This window comes from Bos indicus x Bos taurus, chromosome 2 (genome assembly GCF_003369695.1).
Source record: "Bos indicus x Bos taurus breed Angus x Brahman F1 hybrid chromosome 2, Bos_hybrid_MaternalHap_v2.0, whole genome shotgun sequence".
NCBI classification, from domain to species: Eukaryota; Metazoa; Chordata; class Mammalia; order Artiodactyla; family Bovidae; genus Bos; species Bos indicus x Bos taurus.
The window spans coordinates 93,310,501-93,330,550 of record NC_040077.1 but is presented as its reverse complement, the minus strand read 5'-3'; the positions used below and the strand labels follow the sequence as shown (position 1 = coordinate 93,330,550).

Sequence of the window (20,050 nt, the reverse complement as noted above, 5' to 3'; positions counted from 1 at the left end):
CTGCACTCACTCAACTTCCCTGGTGGCTCAGACGGTAAAGCGTCTGTCTATAATGTGGGAGACCAGAGTTCGATCCCTGGGTTGGGAAGATCCCCTGGAGAAGGAAATGGCAATCCACTTCAGGACTATTGCCTGGAAAATCCCATGGACAGAGGAGCCTGGCAGGCTACAGTCCATGGGGTCGCAAAGAGTTGGACACGATTGAGTGACTTCAGTCACTCACTCTACTTTCTGAACTTGGCCTTAAACTAATTTCAGATGACTTTTCCTACACTGGTGCTCACAACATGAAGTTTCCTAGTCTTGGTTAGGCAAAGTGAAATAAAACACCCAGGAATCAGAGAAGGCACACACAACATGTAACGCTAGAGTCAAAGGATTTGGAGACAAGAGTGGTGGGTGTAGATTGGGTCTCTAGAAGTTAATTGCTCTCAATTACAATTCCTTAGCCTGCTAAAAGTGATAATTAAACTCATACAAAAAGTCTGTTGGGATAATCAAATACATATTTTAATTAAATATTATTTTTAAAAAATCTTGTACTCCATTCCTCTGAATCCCTTGTATCTAGAGAAAGCTTAGCTAATTTTTTCATGCAGCTGTAAACCAAACAATTGTTCACTCTATAAATACTTAGTAGGGACTTTAGCAAACTTTCCAAAAAGCTAACATGTAAAGAAAAATGAAATTAAAGGCAAACAGAATAAGAGTATTGCATTCATTATGTCTACCTCCAAAAATAATCTTATCAAGCTTCTAAAAACACAGGGCCCTAGAGATTTCCTGCATCAAGTTTTTAATATTGTGCAACTCATTAATCAAAGAAACACAATCTAAATAAAGAGTAACTGTCATATGGCCATAAATTATAAGCTTGAGGAAAATCTACACAGTAAAGCAGTGGGATAAAAGATGATCACACATTTTTTTTTTTCTTACATTAATTCCAGGTAACATGCTTGGCATTTATAACTAACTGGAATGAATGAAAGAAGTATGTTGACTAAATGAATGAATGAATGACCACCAATCTCAGAAGCATCACTTTCCAGTGTTAAAGCCAACAATCTATTAGACACAAAATTTTCACGCAAATTTTGAAGCAACTTTAAAAATGATGATGACAGTGATGAAAACAGAGATGATGATGATGTTGAAATTGGTAACGACAGCAACAGGGCTTACTCTGCCTCAGGCACTGTTCACAGCACTTTATTAACTAACTTTGTCTTTAGGTAACAGTTTAGTTAACAGTTAACTCTGAAGGAGTTTTATTTCCTTTTTATTTTATTTTTATTTTATTTTTATTTCCATTTTACGTAACAGAAACTAAGGCAAAGATTGACGAGCAACTTGCCTAAGCTCCTAGAACTAATAAGCTGCAGAGCTGGAACTTGAACCCAGGCAGTAGCTAGGGACGAGCTAAAAATTATCACAGAGCAAAGCAAGTGCCCATAACCATGAGAACAACTGATTTTGTATACAAATTACTTACATTAAAAACATAAAAATCTGGGTTAATAGGCTAGGTTCATTTTATATACATAGAGTAAATATTGCAAGATTGTTAAAATGCAGTGCAAAGTAGTATTCAAAGAGCTAATGTCAAAGTAGAACACCACACCACAATGAATTCTGAAATGTTCACTTTAAGCTGTAGCTCAAACAGAAGAAAAAAAACAATTAAGAAATCTAGGTTGCAGAAAAAGTTTGGAAGGATTGAGGCTCATTTGTACGTGTTTGTCAGGAATTTCTCATGTAAAAAAAGAAAAGTAATTTAGCAATTAATTTTAGAATCAGGTTTCACTCAAGTATTCTTATCTTGATTTTTTCTATAAAATAAAACAACTATAAGTTAAAAAAACATTCAATTGAAATAAAATATTCTTATTCACATAAATAGAATACCTCAACACATCCATAGTTTTTGGTGATGTCAGTAGTTCTGTCTGCATACCATTCATAACTTCTCCATCTTCTAATTCCTCCGTGGAATTCTGTAGTGAAACAAACCATAAGTATGTGGATGCTATGCACATAGAATTGAAAATCTGAATAAAAAGTCTCAATGGGAGAGAATAAATGGTTTTATTCTGGATATATACAGTGCACTCCGATTTCTTTGAAGGCTGGAAAAAGGTGTTAATCTTTTCAGTGTTTTCAATGTTCTTTTCTCTTCCGTTTCGTTTCTGAAATACTCACATGGACCATTTACACCAGGCAGTATGTTAAGAGCTTTGGAATACATCATTTAGCTTCCTGCTACTCAACCATAAGCACTGGGGACTGAGTGTTTTAAATCAGCAAGGAAAAGGGGTACCAAAGGGAAGGTGCCACTGACAGGGGTGATGTATTAGCTTTAATGTACTGTACATGCTTGTACCCACTTCAGTGGCACAAAATAAAAAGCAAAATCCATGAAAAAAACAGTTGCCTAGGAAGGTCACTTCTATCAAAAGTGTAGCAGGAGAAGTGCAGGATAAGAAATCTGGAGTTCTCACTTGTCTTAAGACTTTCATTCTGAGGATGCTCTTCAGCGCAGAGAAACTAAAATTAACCATTTAACTTCTAAAATGGTAAACAGTCTTCTACTACAAAGAAGGAAGAGGGTGAGAGAGGTCCTGCACTCCAGGACGGTGGCAAAATTCAGTTGGATGTTACATTGAGGAGAGAATAGATTCTAGAAAGCCAGCCCACTTTAGGGTTTCATTTAAGTAAGACGTTAGTTCTCTGTTAGGCTTTGGAACTGAACTCTAACAGAGTAATTTTGCAGACACACCGCTCTTCAGGATCCCAGCCACAGATAGCACATGTTAAGGACTTGAGTTTCAGTGAACGATCACATGGAGCGTTCATGGGTCTAAAGATGCAATTTCAATAAAAAAAAAACACAATAGATGAGTTAAAAGGTTGGACATAAAGGTATAAGGTTAACATTTGGAAGAAAACAGGACATAGAGGCACAAATCAAGCAGTATGTCACTGTGACTTGATTTTTTTTTAATGTATTTCATTTTTAGATTGAAAACCAACATCTCAAACTTAGGGGTTGAGAGTTTGGTGAAGGATTTGATCTGCACTAAATTTTTAAACATTTATTTGCTTTCTCCTCTTCATGAAGAAAGGAAAAAAAAATCCAAAAAGTTAAAGGACACATTTTAGTTGAAGGCACCAAATCTTAAAAGGTGAATGGTTCTGAAAGTTTTCAAACCTTCACCTTATTATGAAGTGCTTGATATATGTTTACATAGAAACAACACTGGATTGGGGAGGTTACAAAACACTTGAGTAGAAAATTTAATAAAATATATCATATCATCATTTGATATAACTAGAGCCCATATCAAAACATTTGATGGCTGCATTTATGTCAAAATCATTAACTTTCTCATCTATCACAAGAGGGAGCTCTATAAAGGTGGAGGCTGTATCTAGTTCTCTCTATATTAAGCACACAATACACAGGATTTAGTGAATGTTAATGAAGAAATAAGCTGAATGATATTATATTAGTTTCCTAATGATCTGCAGTAAGTTCAAAATTCAGTTCACTTCAGTTCAGTCACTCAGTCATGTCTGACTCTTTGCGACTCCATGGACTGCAGTACGCTAGGCTTCCCTGTCTATCACCAATTCCCAGAGCTGACTCAAACTCATATCCATTGAGTTAGTGATGCCATCCAACCATCTCATCCTCGGTCATCCCCTTCTCCTGCCTTTAATCTTTCCCATTATCAGGGTCTTTTCCAATGAGTCAGTTCATCACATCAGCTGACCAAAATACTGGAGTTTCAGCTTCAGCATCAGTCCTTCCAATGAATATTCAGGACTGATTTCCTTTAATTGACTTTAATTTAATTTCCTTTAATTCCTTTAATTGATTTCCTTCAATTGACTGGTTGGATCTCCTTGCAGTCCAAGGGACTCTCAAGAGTCTTCTCCAACACCACAGTTCAAAACCATCAACTCTTCAGCACTCAGCTTTCTTCACAGTCCAACTCTCACATCAACACATGACTACTGGAAAAACCATAGCTTTGACTAGACATACCTTTGTTGGCAAAGTAATGTCTCTGCTTTTTAATATACTGTCTAGGTTTGTCATAGCTTTTCTTCCAAGGAGTAAGTGTCCTTTAATTTCATGGCTGTATTTACCATCTGCAGTGCTTTTGGAGCCTAAAAAATAAAAAGTCTCTCACTGTTTCCATTGTTTCCCTATCTATTGGCCATGAAGTGATGGCACTGGATACCATGATCTTAGTTTTCTGAATGTTGAGTTTTAAGCTTATCTTTTCACTCTCCTCTTTCACTTTCATCAAGAGGCTCTTTAGTTCTTCTTAGCTTTCTACCAAAAGGGTGGTATTATCTGTGTATCTCCCACAGTGTCTGTGAGAAACTTAGAATTGACTTGGCTGGGTGGTTCTGGGGTAGAATCTCTCATTGAGGTAGAATTTAGGTGTCAGCAGGGCTGCAATTCAGTTCCGTTCAGTTCAGTCACTCAGTTGTGTCTGACTCTTTGTGACCCCATGAATCCCAGCACGCCAGGCCTCCCTCATGTCCATCGAGTCAGTGATGCCATCCAGCCATCTCATCCTCTGTCGTCCCCTTCTCCTCCTGCCCCCAATCCCTCCCAGCATCAGCGTCTTTTCCAATGAGTCAACTCTTTGCATGAGGTGGCCAAAGTACTAGAGTTTCAGCTTTAGCATCATTCCTTCCAAAGAACACCCAGGGATGATCTCCTTCAGAATGGACTGGTTGGATCTCCTTGCAGTCCAAGGGACTCTCAAGAGTCTTCTCCAACACCACAGTTCAAAACCATCAACTCTTCAGCGCTCAGCTTTCTTCACAGTCCAACTCTCACATCAACACATGACTACTGGAAAAACCATAGCTTTGACTAGACATACCTTTGTTGGCAAAGTAAAGACTCTCAAGAGTCTTCTCCAACACCACAGTTCAAAAGCATCAATTCTTTGGTGTTCAGCTTTCTTCATAGTCCAACTCTCACATCCATACATGACCACTGGAAAAACCATAGCCTTGACTAGACGGACCTTTGGGCTGCAATTACAGTCATCTAAAGACTTGACTTGGAGAAGGCAATGGCAACCCACTCCAGTACTCTTGCCTAGGAAATCCCATGGGTGGAGGAGCCTCATAGGCTGCAGTCCATGGGGTTGCGAAGAGTCAGACACGACTGAGCGACTTCACTTTCACTTTTCACTTTCATGCATTGGAGAAGGAAATGGCAACCCACTCCAGTGTTCTTGCCTGGAGAATCCCAGGGACGGGGGAGCCTGGTGGGCTTCCATCTATGGGGTTGCATAGAGTCGGACATGACTGAAGTGACTTAGCAGCAGCAGCAGCAAAGGCTTGACTGGAGTTTTCGGAGCCAAGATAAAAAATCTGCCTGCCGTGTGGGAGACCAGGGTTGGATCCCTAGGTTGGGAAGATCCCCTGGAGAAGGAAATGGCAACCCACTCCAGTACTTTTGCCTGGAGAATCCCATGGACCAAGGAGCCTGGTAGGTTATAGTACATGGGGTCACAAAGAGTCAGAAACGACTAAGTAACTAACACTTTCACTTTCACTTATTTTTTCTTTATAAAAGCTTTATTAAGATATGACATACATAACATTAAATTCACCCTTTGAAAATAGTACAATCCAGTCCTTTTAAACTTATTCACAGAGTTTTGCAACCATCGCCAATATCTAATTTTAGAGTAATTTCAAAATTCCACAAAATAACCTCATACTCATTAGCCAGAATAGTGCATCGTTCCTGCTTGCCCATTGCAATCATTAAGCTACTGTCTGTCACTAAGGATTTACCAGTTCTGAACAATTTTTTATAAACATTATCATAAGATATGTGGCTTCTATCATTTATCATGATGTCCTTAAGACCCTCCCATGTTGCGGCATGTATCAATATTTCATTCCCTTTTTTGGTTAAGTAATATTCCACTGTATGTATGTAGCACATTCTGTTTACTCATTCATTACTCGATGGGCATTTGAGTTGCACTCATCTCTCATGCTAGCAAAGCAATGCTCAAAATTCTCCAAGCCAGTCTTCAACAGTATGTGAACCATGAACTTTCAGATGTTCAAGGTGGATTTAGAAAAGGCAGAGAAACCAGAGATCACATTGCCAACACCTGTTGGATCATCAAAAAAGCAAGAGAGTTCCAGAAAAACATATGCTTTATTGACTACGCCAAAGCCTTTGACTGTGTGGATCACAACAAACTGTGGAAAATTCTTAAAGAGACGGGAATACCAGACCACCTTACCTGCCTCCTGAGAAATCTGTATGCAGGTCAAGAAGCAACAGCTAGAACTGGACATGGAATAACAGATTGGTTCCATATCGGGAAAGGAGTACGTCAAGTCTGTATATTGTCACCCTGCTTATTTAACTTATATGCAGAGTAAATCATGCAAAATTCTGGTCTGGATGAAGCACAAGCTGGAATCAAGATTGCTGGGAAAAATAGCAATAACCTCAGATATGCAGATGACACCACCCTTATGGCAGAAAGCAAAGAAGAACTAAAGAGACTCTTGATGATGGTGAAAGAGGAGAGTGAAAAAGCTAGCTTAAAACTCAACATTCACAAAACTAAGATCATGGTATCCAGTCCCATCACTTCAGAGCAAATAGATGAGGAAACAATAGAAACAGTGAGAGACTTTATTTTTTCTGGCTCCAAACTCACTGTAGATGGTGACTGCAGCCATGAAATTAAAAGACGCTTGCTCCTTGGAAGAAAAGCTATGACCAACCTAGACAGCATATTAAAAAGTAGAGACATTACTTTGCCAACAAAGGTTCATATAGTCAAAGCTATTGTTCTTCCAGTAGTGAGAGCTGGACTATAAAGAAAGCTGAGGGCCGAAGAATTGATGCTTTTGAACTGTGGTGTTGGAAAAGACTCTTGAGAGTCCCTAGGACTACAAGGAGATCAAACCAGCCCATCCTAAAGGAGATCAGTCCTGAATATTAATTGGAAGGACTGATGCTGAAGCTGAAGCTCCAGTACTTTGGCCACCTGATGCAAAGAACTGACTCATTGGAAAAGATGCTGATTCTAGGAAAGATTGAAGGCAGGAGAAGTAGGGGATGACAGAAGATGAGATGGTTGGATGGCATCACCAACTGGATGGACATGAGTTTGAACAAGCTCTAGGAATTGGTGATGGACAGGGAAGCCTGGCATGCTGCAGTCCATGGGGTGGCAAAGAGTCAGACACACGGAGTGATTGAACTGAATTGATTTCAGTTGTTTCCACACTTGCTTATGATTATGAATTATGTTGCTGTGACCATTTGAAATAGTGTTCAACTCTGAAATAAAGCTAAGAATGAGAAGTTCTTATGTATGCCAATATGTTTCATTTCTCTCAGGTATATACTGAGGAGTGGAATTGCTGGGTCAGATAGTAACTAAATGCTTAACATTTTGAGGACAGCTATAGTATTTCTAAAATATCTGCACAATTTTGGATTCCCATCAGTAATATCTGAAGCTTCCAAATTCTCCAAATCCTTGCCAACACTCATTGCTTTTCTTTAAACAAAAATTAGCCATCATAGTGGGTGTTGAAGTTTTTGTTTGCGTATACCTGAAAACTAATGATTTTCATTTCCCTAATGATAAATGATGGTGAGCATCTTTGCACATGACTGTAAGACATTTGTGTATCTTCTTTGAGGAAATGCCTAGTTATTTGTATATTTATTGTTGAATTGTAAGATTTTTCTAAATATTCTGTGTAAAAATTACTTGAAAAGAAAGCAAAAGTGAAATATTAGTCACTCAGTTGTGTCTGATTCTTTGCAACCCCATGGACTGTAGGTCACCAGCCTCCTCTGTCCATGGAATTCTCCAGGCAAGAATATCGGAGTGGGTTCACTTCCCTTCTCCAGGGGATCTTCCCAACCCAGTGATGGAATCTGGGTCTCCTGCCATTGCAGGCTGATTCTTTACCATCTGACCCACCAGGGAAACCAGATATCCAAAATTTCTCCCATTCTATGGGCTCTGACTTCACTTTCTTGATGGCCTCTTTGAAGCACAAAAGTTTAGAATTTTAATGAAGTGTAATTTACGTTTTTTTCTGTTACTGTGTTTGGTGTTGTATCTAAGAAATAGTGCCTAATTCAAGGTCACAAAGATTTATTCCTGTTTTTCCTAAGAGTTCTATAGTGTTAGCTCTTATATTTAGGTCTATTACTATTTTGAGTTAATTTTCGTACATGGTGTGAGGTAGGGAATACAATTTCTTCTTTGCATGCAGATATTAAGTTATGCCAGCATTAGCTGTATTAATGCCCTTATCAAAACTCATTTGACCAAAAATGCACAGTTGATTTCTGGACTCTCAATTTTATCCCATTGATCTGTATTCTACGTTAGTACTACATAGTCTTGCATATTGTAGCTTTGTACTAAATTCTGCCTTTTTTTTAAATGTTTGTTTTGACTATTCTGGATGTCTTGCCTTTTCATACGAATTTTAGAATCTGAGCATCTTTTTTTTTTTTTTTTTTTTTTGCAAAAATGCCAGCTGGGTTTTGATAAGGATCACACTGGACCTGTAGCTCAATTTAGAGAGTATTACCATCTTAAAATGAAGTCTAATCTATGAACAGTTAACAGTGGCAGTTATTAAAATAAATATTCATTTTGGCTTTGTAATTCTATATAAACATATATCCTCAAAATGTCAATGAAAAAACTGGGATGTTTGTAATATGGTTTTAACTGTTTTTGATTCTTTGCTCCTATTCCAACTACAATTTTCTTGTTGATCCCATGCCAGGGTAAGAAAATAACATATTTTCTGGTTCAAATCAACCTTCTGCGAGGTTCAAAGGACTTTTTTCTAGTTCTACTTAGATAGTAAGTAAAGGTTTTATTTATGTCAACAAAGTACTTAATGCTCCAAGTATATGAAAATGTCAGTTAGAATTTGAAAGCAATATTGGGCCAATTGCAATGTGATAATCTGCTCAAGGGTAATTCTGAACTGACTACAGTTTTATAGCAATCACGTCAATCACTACAGACTTAAGGAACAACATTCACAGACATATGTCTAAGACAAGAGTTCTACTATTTTAAAAGTAGCAGCAAAAACTCCGCCTGGCCACAGCTATCAAGAAGGTAGTAATTATAGTTTATCATCTCAACTAACAGGCAGTGCTTGTCACTTGCCAAAATCATTTCTACATATTGCAGTGGAAGAATTCTTTCATATTCTCTAGAGATGGGGCCAGCAGACAGATGCTTAGGGCATCCTATAAGGAAACAAAGCCAGTTTCAAACTGACTTCAACAGCACTGCAGCGGTGCAGTGCTTCAAGGCTTAGACAAAGGCAGCTTATCTCTTGACAGGGTCTATAAAGTCATTTTTTTTTTTTTTTTTACTTACCAAATGAATAACAAACAATGATTTAAGAGCACTTAGACTTTTCCTATACTAAATAACATAATGAAATGACGAGTCACAAAATCACACATTTAAAATTGAAAATTATATATACATATATTTTTTTTTTTCTCACAGCTTATTTGAATAACTTTGAGACAAATCTGTAAAATCATGACTTTTAAATTTGGAAATAAAGGGGCAAAAATAATCTGATGATGAAGAGCTAGGGAATAAACAATGAGTGTTGAATAGCCACTATATTTCTTCAACTTCAGGCTTGAGAAATTTTAATTATGTGACTTCAAATCCTCAAACTTGCCTCCAGAAAACACAATGGTTTGTGAAGCTCTACCCTCAATCTTACTGGTAAAATGATTATAATATTTATTTTAATGTTAAAATAGATACGATCAGTGGCATTATAAAGGAATGAAGCTATGTTGAAATTTACTCTTTCTTTTGTTCGCATTACAATCCTTTGCTCCCTAATACAGTTTAGCAGGAGGTTTTGTCTTGCTAGCCAGGCAAAGACCTTTAAGAAGTCTGTCCTTTACCTCTTTGATTATCAGAGCAGGGAACCTATCGTATGTGGCTCTCACAACAGACAAGTTTAATTAGTACAATTTTTAAAAAGTGAACATTTTTAGCAACACTTTCAGGATCACAGGAGCATTTCTGACAGCCAGAATGAGCTGGATTTAAACATCACTGTGCTATTTTTAACTTTAAAATCAACACTTACATAAATATTCCCAAACCAATTAGCAGCAGCTGGAAAGTAAAGGTGTTTACTTTAGTTAGCGCCAGTGCTCACGATGGCGAGTGCTCACGGGCTGTGTGGAGGGGGCCATGTACCAGGCGGGACACTCCTCTCTCCAGGGTGATCCTGGTGTTGGCACCAGGCTATCCTTTCGCAGTTCATGGTGGGCATAAATCACTGATTTCGTACAGGAAAGTGTATTCATGATGTAGCCTCATTAAGATATATATCTCCAAATAAACTTAACACTCTTGATAAAACTTTTTGGAAGAAAACGTTACCCACATTCTCATTACTTCTTCCTAGTCAACCGCAGCTATAAAACAATATTAAAAACAGCTTTATAGCTCAGCTTTTCATCTCTCAGATGAGAACTGAAATAGATGTCTCATAATCTATAGATAGCTTCCTTTGACTTACAGGTGAAAATATATGGCCTTGATTTTTGTCCCCCCACCCCATGCATTTTGGAGAAGGCAATGGCACCCCACTTCATACTCTTGCCTGGAAAATCCCGTGGGCGGAGGAGCCTGGTAGGGTGCAGCCCATAGGGTCACTAAGAGTCGGACATGACTGAGCGAGTTCACTTTCACTGTTCACTCTCATACATTGGAGAAGGAAATGGCAACCCACTCCAGTGTTCTTGCCTGGAGAATCCCAGGTACGGGGGAGTCTGGTGGGCTGCCTTCTATGGGGTCGCACAGAGTCAGACACAACTGAAGCGACTTAGCAGCAGCAGCAGCCATGCATTTTAGCCACATATGAAACCATCTGCCCACAAAATTTTAACTGCAGTTATGTTTCCTAGTGAAGTGAAGTGAAGTGAAGTCGCTCAGTCATGTCTGACTCTTTGCAACCCTGTGGACTGTAGTCTACCAGGCTCCTCCATCCAGGGGATTCTCCAGGCAAGAATACTGGAGTGGGTTGCCATTTCCTTCTCCAGGGGATCTTCCTGACCCAGGGATTGAACCTGGGTCTCCCACATTGCAGGCAGACGCTTTAACCTCTGAGCCACCAGGGAAGCCCAAGTTTCCAGAAGCTATGTTTCTAAAGCTCAGGTGTATTTTATAACAAGATTTGCATTCTGAAAAGCCAACTGCAAGTTTCTTTTGAAATTGCACATGAAATTTAGAGAGTAATAGAAAAATTATACTGAGACGATTTGAATGCCAGGTTACGTGCCTGGTGCTCATACATAAACATCATGTAAATTTTAAAATTAAAATTCTGGGCATAATTTCAGAATATTTGTTTTGACTTTTTAGAACAAGAATATCTGTGCTAGAGTAAAAACAAGTTGTATTTGATACGCACACATATGAGATGAACATGCATTTCTATAGTCAAACACCGTTACTGAAGCTTGACCTAATCCATTTTCTTCAGGCCTTAGGCAATGCCTTGCCATGGGAAATATCTCAGCTGGCTTCATAGATCCCACCCTAAAATATTTCAGTTCTAGCAATTTAATATACCTGCAATTTTTCATATAAATAATAGATGTGTTTATTCATTCTATATGTAAAACAAATGCAAATATTATATATAATGTATATTAGATTGTATATCCATATATATGCATATTAATAGAAATTGGCACTGCGTTATAGTAAGTAGATCTTCAGAAATCCTAGACAACATTAAGAAAGTCCTGGAAAGAATGTTGCTGAAAGGTTAGTCTAGTCCACTCATTTTATAGCTAAGAAACTGAGACCCAGAAGGGTGAAGTGGCAAGCATTTCAACTTAACTGTGCTAAGGGTAGAGGCAGAATCCAGGATTCTTGATTCTTAATTCAGTGCTCTTTCTGTGTACCATGGTAAACAGTTGTTGACTTATGAATGCTGCTCTTAGTATTCATTTTTTTTTCCTTTTTTGTTTCAATGACTAATAATATCTTGGATATAATTCACCCATCTTTCAAAGATCTCACAACATTTTCTGTATAACCAGAGGCATATTCACGACAACCCTAAATAATTTGTAGGCATTCCTATCCAATTCTATACATGGGCATATTGAAGGGGAAAAAGCTTATTGTCTTGTTCAAAGTGAAACTAAGGGTCAAAAAAAGAACCAAGAATATTTAGAACTCGCATGTCCTAGGATTGAAGTTTGTAGGCAAGCATGCTAAACATATTTACCTTGTGATGTCTCTTAGCTGCTGATTTTAGACAAATGTTGTGAGCAAACAATATTATGAAGCTTAAAAAAAGGATTTATGTGAAAAACTGTCAAGCATTTCATTAATCTAGAGATGAGCTCTAATAACTGCATTTTAAGATAAATTTATTTTTTGAGAACACAATTAAAGTAGATCAATCTACTAACTAATCTCAAAGCTTTGGCTTCTGAGGTACATGTGCACACATATACATATATATATACACTCACTGCTAAGCAACAGGAGTTACCTTAATGCTTATAGGGCAAACACTAGACTGAGTTTAAACAATTCTGGATTTTGTACAACACAATGATGTGCTAAAGTCGCTTCAGTAGTGTCCAACTCTTTGTGACCCCACGGACTTAGCCCATCAGTCTCTTCTGTCCATGGGATTCTCCATGCAAGAATACCGAAGGGGGTTGCTATGCCTGCCTCAAGGGCATCTTCCCAACCCAGGGATGGAACCTGAGTCTCCTCCGTCTCCTGCATTGGCAGGCGGTTTACCACTAGTACCACCTGGGAAGCCTGGGTGAATACGGTACACTGGAAGTCAATGATATTCCAGCTGACAGTCTCATGCAGTTGTGATATATGAGATGACGCACTGCATGGGTGCATTCCCATTGACTCTCCACACATGCAGAGTTAGTCACACCTTCTCTTCATCTGGCTTGTGTTCAAGAGATACTGCCTGGTTTTAATTGCTTTAATAAAAGTAAGACAGACCAAATTAATGTATTATAGTAAAATTAAGCTTTGCTCTGAAACAAAGGAGACAGAAGGAGAACAAAGGAGAAAGGTTCCAGCAGAAGTTCTCTCATAGTTTTGACTGGTGATGTCACCTAATCTCCTGGCCCTCTCCTTTATTATCTGTAAAATAAAGATAAGAAGATTTCTAAAGTCTATTCCAGGTACAAAATATCCCATAACTTAGTAAAGGGACAGCAAGTAGTCCTCACTGAAGAAAAATAAAAAAAATTTCAACAGATAAAATAAGGGGTGAACAAATTTATTTGGAAAGCTTCCCTTGTGAAGCAACCCTCAAGGAGACATTGCATACTTTCTTCACATACTGATTCTGAATAACTTTTGGGGGACAAATATATGACATGAGGTAAAAATCTACTTAAAATAAAACTAAAATGCTCCCTCCATGCCTCATTCTCTTTATCTTCATCTGTGATTTTTTTCCTGGCTATTCCCTTTCCTCCTTACCATTAACAACTAGCAGAATTAAGAGTTCATTGTTAAGATTTTCCAGGATTTTGACTTAGATTTGAGAACATAGTTTAAAAAAAATCTTTTTTTAATGCATAACTTACACATTTTACCTGTTGAGATTTTGTTATTGTTCGTTTGTGTTTTGTTTGTTTGTTATTTTAGAAAACTATACGGTGACCTTGACTAAACCTGATATCAGGCAGTTAAAACACACTATTATACTTAAAAAAAAAAAAAAAGTGGGAGGAGGAGAGGAATTGTGTTCTGTTTGTGAGATCTGAGTTGACCAACCAGGTTGATCAACCTTATTTAGGTATCAAAAAGGAAAATCATTACTGATGTCAAGATCAGCATCTGTTGACTTTTCAACCTAACACCAACACCTATGGCTGTGCTGCTTTCCAAGCAAATATATTCATTGAAAAGGCTGCTTTAAAAACCTTAGAACTGTGAAAGTTCAGAAGTTCAACAAGGAAATCCTGCAACAGCTGTTTTGAGATCCACTGTTTCTTACTCAGACTTAAATAACACATTCCAAAAGTGATAAAAAGAAATCTGGAAAACACACACAAGGATATATATATATATGCACAAATATATATATATTTCAAATACAAGACTGACACAAACATGATTATAATGATCGCTTCAGTTTACAATTGGGCTTCCCTTAACTTATATGCAGAGTATATCATGAGAAACACTGGGATGGAAGAACAACAAGCTGGAATCAAGATTGCCAGGAGAAATATCAATAACCTCAGATATGCAGATGACACCACCCTTACGGCAGAAAGTGAAGAGGAACTAAAAAGCCTCTTGATGAAAGTGGAAAGAGGAGAGTGAAAAAGTTGGCTTAAAGCTCAACATGCAGAAAACGAAGATCATGGCATCTGGTCCCATCATTTCATGGAAAATGGATGGGGAAACAGTGGAAACAGTGTCAGACTTTATTTTTTTGGGCTCCAAAATCACTGCAGATGGTGACTGCAGCCATGAAATTAAAAGACGCTTACTCCTTGGAAGGAAAGTTATGACCAAGCTAGATGCTTTTGAACTGTGGTGTTGGAGAAGACTCTTGAGAGTACCTTGGACTGCAAGGAGATCCAATCAGTCCATTCTGAAGGAGATCAGCCCTGGGATTTCTTTGGAAGGAATGATGCTGAAGCTGAAACTCCAGTACTTTGGCCACCTAATGCAAAGGGTTGACTCATTGGAAAAGACCCTGATGCTGGGAGGGATTGGGGGCAGGAGGAGAAGGGGACGACAAAGGATGAGATGGCTGGATGGCATCACTGACTCAATGGACCTGAGTGTGAATGAACTCCGGGAGTTGGTGATGGACACCGAGGCCTGGTGTGCTGTGATTCATGGGGTTGCAAAGAGTCGGACACAACTGAGCAACTGAAATGAACTGAACTGTAGCTCAGCTTAAAGAATCTGCCTGCAATGCAGGAGACCTGGGTTCGATCCCTGGGTTGGGAAGATCCCTGGAGAAGGGAAAGGCTACCCACTCCAGTATTTTGGCCTGGAGAATTCCATGGACGCGTAGTCCATGGTGTTGCAAAGAGTTGGACACGACTGAGTGACTTTCACTTTCAGTTTATAATTGGATTACTTCCACAACTCAGTTACAGCTAATTTCCCCCTAGCTTTCTGTATCACTGAATCCATCAAAACTTCTTGAGTCCAATGCTTACGAACACTAAGACAGTGCTGTTTACTCATGAAAAGGTGAAGATCTTGAACAATACAGCACACTCTCCCATGAAGGTCTGCTTCAGATCATGCTCTCATCATAAAACAAGATTGAAGGCATTATAAATACCTGCTTCTCTTCCATTTACTCTCTCTCTTGAAACTATAGCACCTTCTAAAATATTTAGAATACAAATCTGCCCAAATGGACAGTTTGATGGCACTAGGGTTTCATTTGTAACTACAAACCATCACCTACAGCTGGCAAATATAAAAAGACTTGAGGGAGCTGGGATAATTCAGCAATTACAAAAAATTCTAGCTTAACTGTTTTTCTTGTGGTTGAAATATATTTCAATCAGGTTTGATTCCAGTAAATGTACCTTATGCAATGAAGCAAAGCTACACAAATTCCAGGCTTGGTTAGGAGAGTGTAAAGATAAAAGAACATATTATTAAAGGAGTATTTTTTCATTTGCACATGCATTTCACTAATGCCAGTACAGGCACACTCCTCTGCCAGTCTGCATTACAAGTCTTTCCTATGAAAACAGGCTGCAGAAAATGTTGAATCCATAACCAAGTCCGTGGAGACTTGTTTTAGGAGGTAGTAGTAGTAGTGTTAGTCTCTCAGTCATGTTTGACTCTTTGCCACCCCCGCCAGGCTCCTCTGTCCATGGGATTCTTCAGGCAAGAATAATGGAGTGGATTACCATTCCCTTCTTCAGAGGATCTTCTCTACCCAGGGATCGAACCTGGGCCTTCTGCACTGCAGGTAGATTCTTACCATCTGAACTACAGGAAAGAGGTGGGGAGAGGGATAAAAGCACAGGGATTTGCATGTATACTTTGTTTAGTAAGAACTTTCCCCAAAATTCTCAAGACGTAGCAAGTCAAAGTTCTGTGTTGAAAATCTTTTACAATTATCAGATGGAAAACTAAGTTTACAACTTATCTTGGTCCATGAATAAGGCAAGTTCAAGGACTCTTTTTTTTTTCCCCAACAGTCTTTAACATGCCTCCTAAGTCTTTATCTTTCTAGACACTTCACTCTCATCTAGCCCCTCATCAAAGTCCCCCCACACTGCCGTGTGTACCGGTTTCTCTCCTATGGCCTCCATATATCTTTCCACACAATCATTTTGCCATTCACTTTGCCATTCTTGCATTTCACTTTGTGACACCTTTATTGGAAGCCTCTGGTTTCAAAAACTATCTCACTAGCTTATAAGACCTACTGAAAATAAACAATGTGGGGAAGGATTTTTCTCAGACAACCTAAGATGCCCTTGAAGCAATCCTTACCATGACGTGTGTGAAGGATGAAGAACAGCGGGAGAGACAGAAGTCCTGTACAGAGAGAAGAAGTGGGGTAATCCGGAGTAGGGTGCACCATCTTGGGTTTTAACAGCATGTAGAAGCAGCTCTAAATAAAGTGTGGGGGTATGACCCACGAAGGATGGCTGTAGTCATGGGCAGCAGCCTGCAAAAGGTTTGTTTTATGTTTTGTGCTTTTAGGTGTGGAGATACTACAGAGATTTGGAAGAGATGCTGCAGAAATTGTTCAATTGCTGTCATGCCCAACGCTTTGAGACCTCATGGATTGTAGCCTGCCAGGCTCCTCTGTCCTCTACTATCTTATGGAGTTTGCTTAAACTTAGATCCATTGAGTCAGTGATGCTATTTAACCATCTCATCCTCTGCTGCTCCCTTCTCCTTTTGCCTTCAATCTTTCTCAGCAGAAGAAAGCTGCAGAAGTAGCTATAACCAAACCAGAACCTCCTCAAGTCATGTGAGGAAACCAACATACATTTCTATTCAAATACAAATGTCTTCTACTTAAAACTGCTTATGGAGTTTGAGGAGTGGGTGGAAACCACTGTCTTAATTAAGAACATTTCACCGACTGAGCCATTAATAGCTGTCTAGAACACCACTGCTTGTCTGGCAAACCTCCATCCATTCTTGAATATCCTTTAGCAGAGTGGGTGCTCTTCCCTAGAACACTGTGCACAGACTTAGTCTCCCTCCTCAGGCCACTTGTGTGCCACACAGAAGCTCTACAATGGCATTCATCTCAGGGTAAGTGATCTGTCTCCCTTCTTGAGATGAGGAATGTGGAAGGTGTCTTTTCCATCTTTGTATGCCTATCACCTAGCACAGGACTGAAATATGACAAATATTCCACTTCAGAGAGGAGTTCACTGGATATAGAAACCATTTCCCTAGAAATTCTTTCCCTTAATGGCTCTTAGGGAACATTTGGTAGACAAAAAAAAAATAAAATTATATATATATATATGTATGTGTGTGTGCGTCTGTGTGTGTGTGTTAGTTGCTTAGTCATGTCTGACTCTGCAACCTCATAGACTGCAGCGCACCAGGCCCCTCCATCCATGGGATTCTCCGGGCAAGAACACTGGAGTGGGTTGCCATTTCCTTCTCTGAAAGAAACTATAGAAAGAAAGAAAGTGAAGTTGCTCAGGCGTGTCTGACTCTTTGCAACCCCATGGACTGTAGCCTACCAGGCCCCTCCATCCATGGAATTTTCCAAGCAAGAGTACTGGGTTGCCATTTCCTTCTCATATATATATATATATATATATATATATATATATATATATGTATATATCCTAACATTAATGAATCCTGTAAAATGTGCTGAGTCATTATGCATGACTCTGGGCTTTGAGGGAGAGAGGAATGGAGATTAGAAATCAAAGATGAATATGAACAGTCTTTGAATTCAAAGCTGCAAGCTAGCTAGAATCATCACCAGAGCCATCTCTGGCAAGAGAAATTAAAGCAGAATTGAAAGCTAATCTTTATTTATGGATTGAAATAACTGAAGTAAAAGAGGATGCACCAATTTGTACCTGGCTGTTTATGTTTCTTTATATATGCTTTTATGTACTGATGTGCTCAGTCGTGGCTCTGTTTGCGACCCCATGGACTGTAGCTTGCCAGGTTCCTCTGTCCATGGAATTTTCCAGGCAAGAGTACTAGAGTGGGTTGCCATTTTTTTCTCCAATATGAGCTTTTATATTTTATTTCTTATAATGTAATTTAGAATGACTTGTTATTTATAAAATGTATTTAAACCAATATTTAAAACCATTTAAGTCCTACAGTGGCTAGAAGCTTGAGTTCGTCAGGCTTTGGTCAGCTGGGAAAGGAACCCTGTCCTATTGAAACCCCAATATCCTGGACCTCCAGACTGGAGAGTACTGATCATGGTGGGGACCTTCCACCTGAGGCAGGACTGGGAGCAAGGGCCCATCATCGCAGCAAAGCTGTTTTGAAACTTTTGCTCAATATTCCTCTTTTCTTCATGCTTTCTCATTTCTTTATATCCAAACTTGGGTCAAGGTAATAAAATTTCTTGGATCAATTGTCTTTTGCCATGTTTTTTTCCCTTTTTGGGCATCCTTTATCCTTTAAGAGTATATCCCTTCCTAAATGTCTCCAACCATTCCTTTTCCACTATTTTCAAGAATGTTCTGAAACTCTTTCACAAATTCAGGAATTTCTTCTAGTATTGACTCTGCCACTCTGCTTTAAATGGAAACTGACTTTGCTCAGTGAAACCACTTCCTCAGCAGTCCTCTGAAGCATGACATGATCATTTTCTTCATGCTGCCAAACCCCATCCTGGAGTTGCTTCTAGACAGAGATGCAATGCTTCCTCTTTTGGAAACTGCCACAGCATTCTGCTTCTCCATCTCCTGCTCACTGCCTTCACCCACCAATCTCCAGGCTAGTCCTCCATCCTTTCCTCTTGCCCCATCATGTCACTTCATGTATCTTTTCCTCTCTATACTGTATCTCTAAGTCTCATCCCAGCTGACTCCCTTTTACACCTTGACTTTACTCAGTACCTTCTTGCTTCTGTTTCAGAAACTAACCAAAAGCAAAAACATAAGCATCTAAGGAAGCGTTCTAAGCTAAGTCCTCATTATTTGCCAAAGAGATGTTCTTGAGAATCAAAATATACTAAATGATATGGTTGCTCAGGACTAGTGAACCCATGGATAAAATGGTAATAATTCAGTTCACAAACACTTATTTAAGTCCCCTTTGTTCCAGGCACTGTGTCAAGTGCTAGGGGTAAAATATATATTCTTCACCTTAAAGAGCTTATTCTGCAGAGGGAAGAACAGAGAGGCTGGAGAGGAGTTGATAGTGACTGTTCTCTGCACTGGTCCCTTGCACATGCTCCATAATTCAACTCCACTGAACACCAGACAGATCCCAACTGCACTGCTAGTCTTTCTCCAACCTCAGCCCCATTTCATGTTCAACAGCAGGTATAAGCCAACAGACTAACAGAAATTAGCTATGCTGCATCTAAAACTGTGTTTCTAAATTTTTTTTATCATTTGTGACCAAGTCACAGTCACCTACAAAACAAATGACAATAATGTATAGATGTATATACACTCCTAATATAGATGTATATATGCACACACATACCGAATTCTGCACAAAACATCCAGGCTTTCTACATTCCTCAGTCTTGTTATGATCTCAAGGTTAAGAACTGATATTCAGCTGTTAATCCAAGCCCATATCTTTGACAGAATCATAAGAGATTGGTCCCACAGAAATGATAATACATGTTTTCACAGACACATCTTTAAACAGTGTCTGCTATGTATAAGGGACAATAACTGAATAGGGACAGAGGTGGCTGCTACAGATAAAAAACCAGAGTGGATGTAGGGGGATATATCACCAACCACACTGCTCGTCACTTTCCTGAG

At 38.9% G+C, this 20,050-nt stretch overlaps 1 protein-coding gene across 1 annotated transcript in view; it reads right to left on the bottom strand.

Annotated features, from left to right (window-relative positions):
• The window catches only part of PARD3B (par-3 family cell polarity regulator beta), a 1,152,531-nt gene that overhangs the window by 526,216 nt on the left and 606,265 nt on the right, over positions 1–20,050 (bottom strand). Inside the window, exon 5 of the mRNA XM_027565061.1 lies at positions 1,909–1,997. Within this exon, the coding sequence (XP_027420862.1) occupies positions 1,909–1,997 (89 nt within the window). The remainder of the gene's footprint in view (positions 1–1,908; positions 1,998–20,050) is intronic.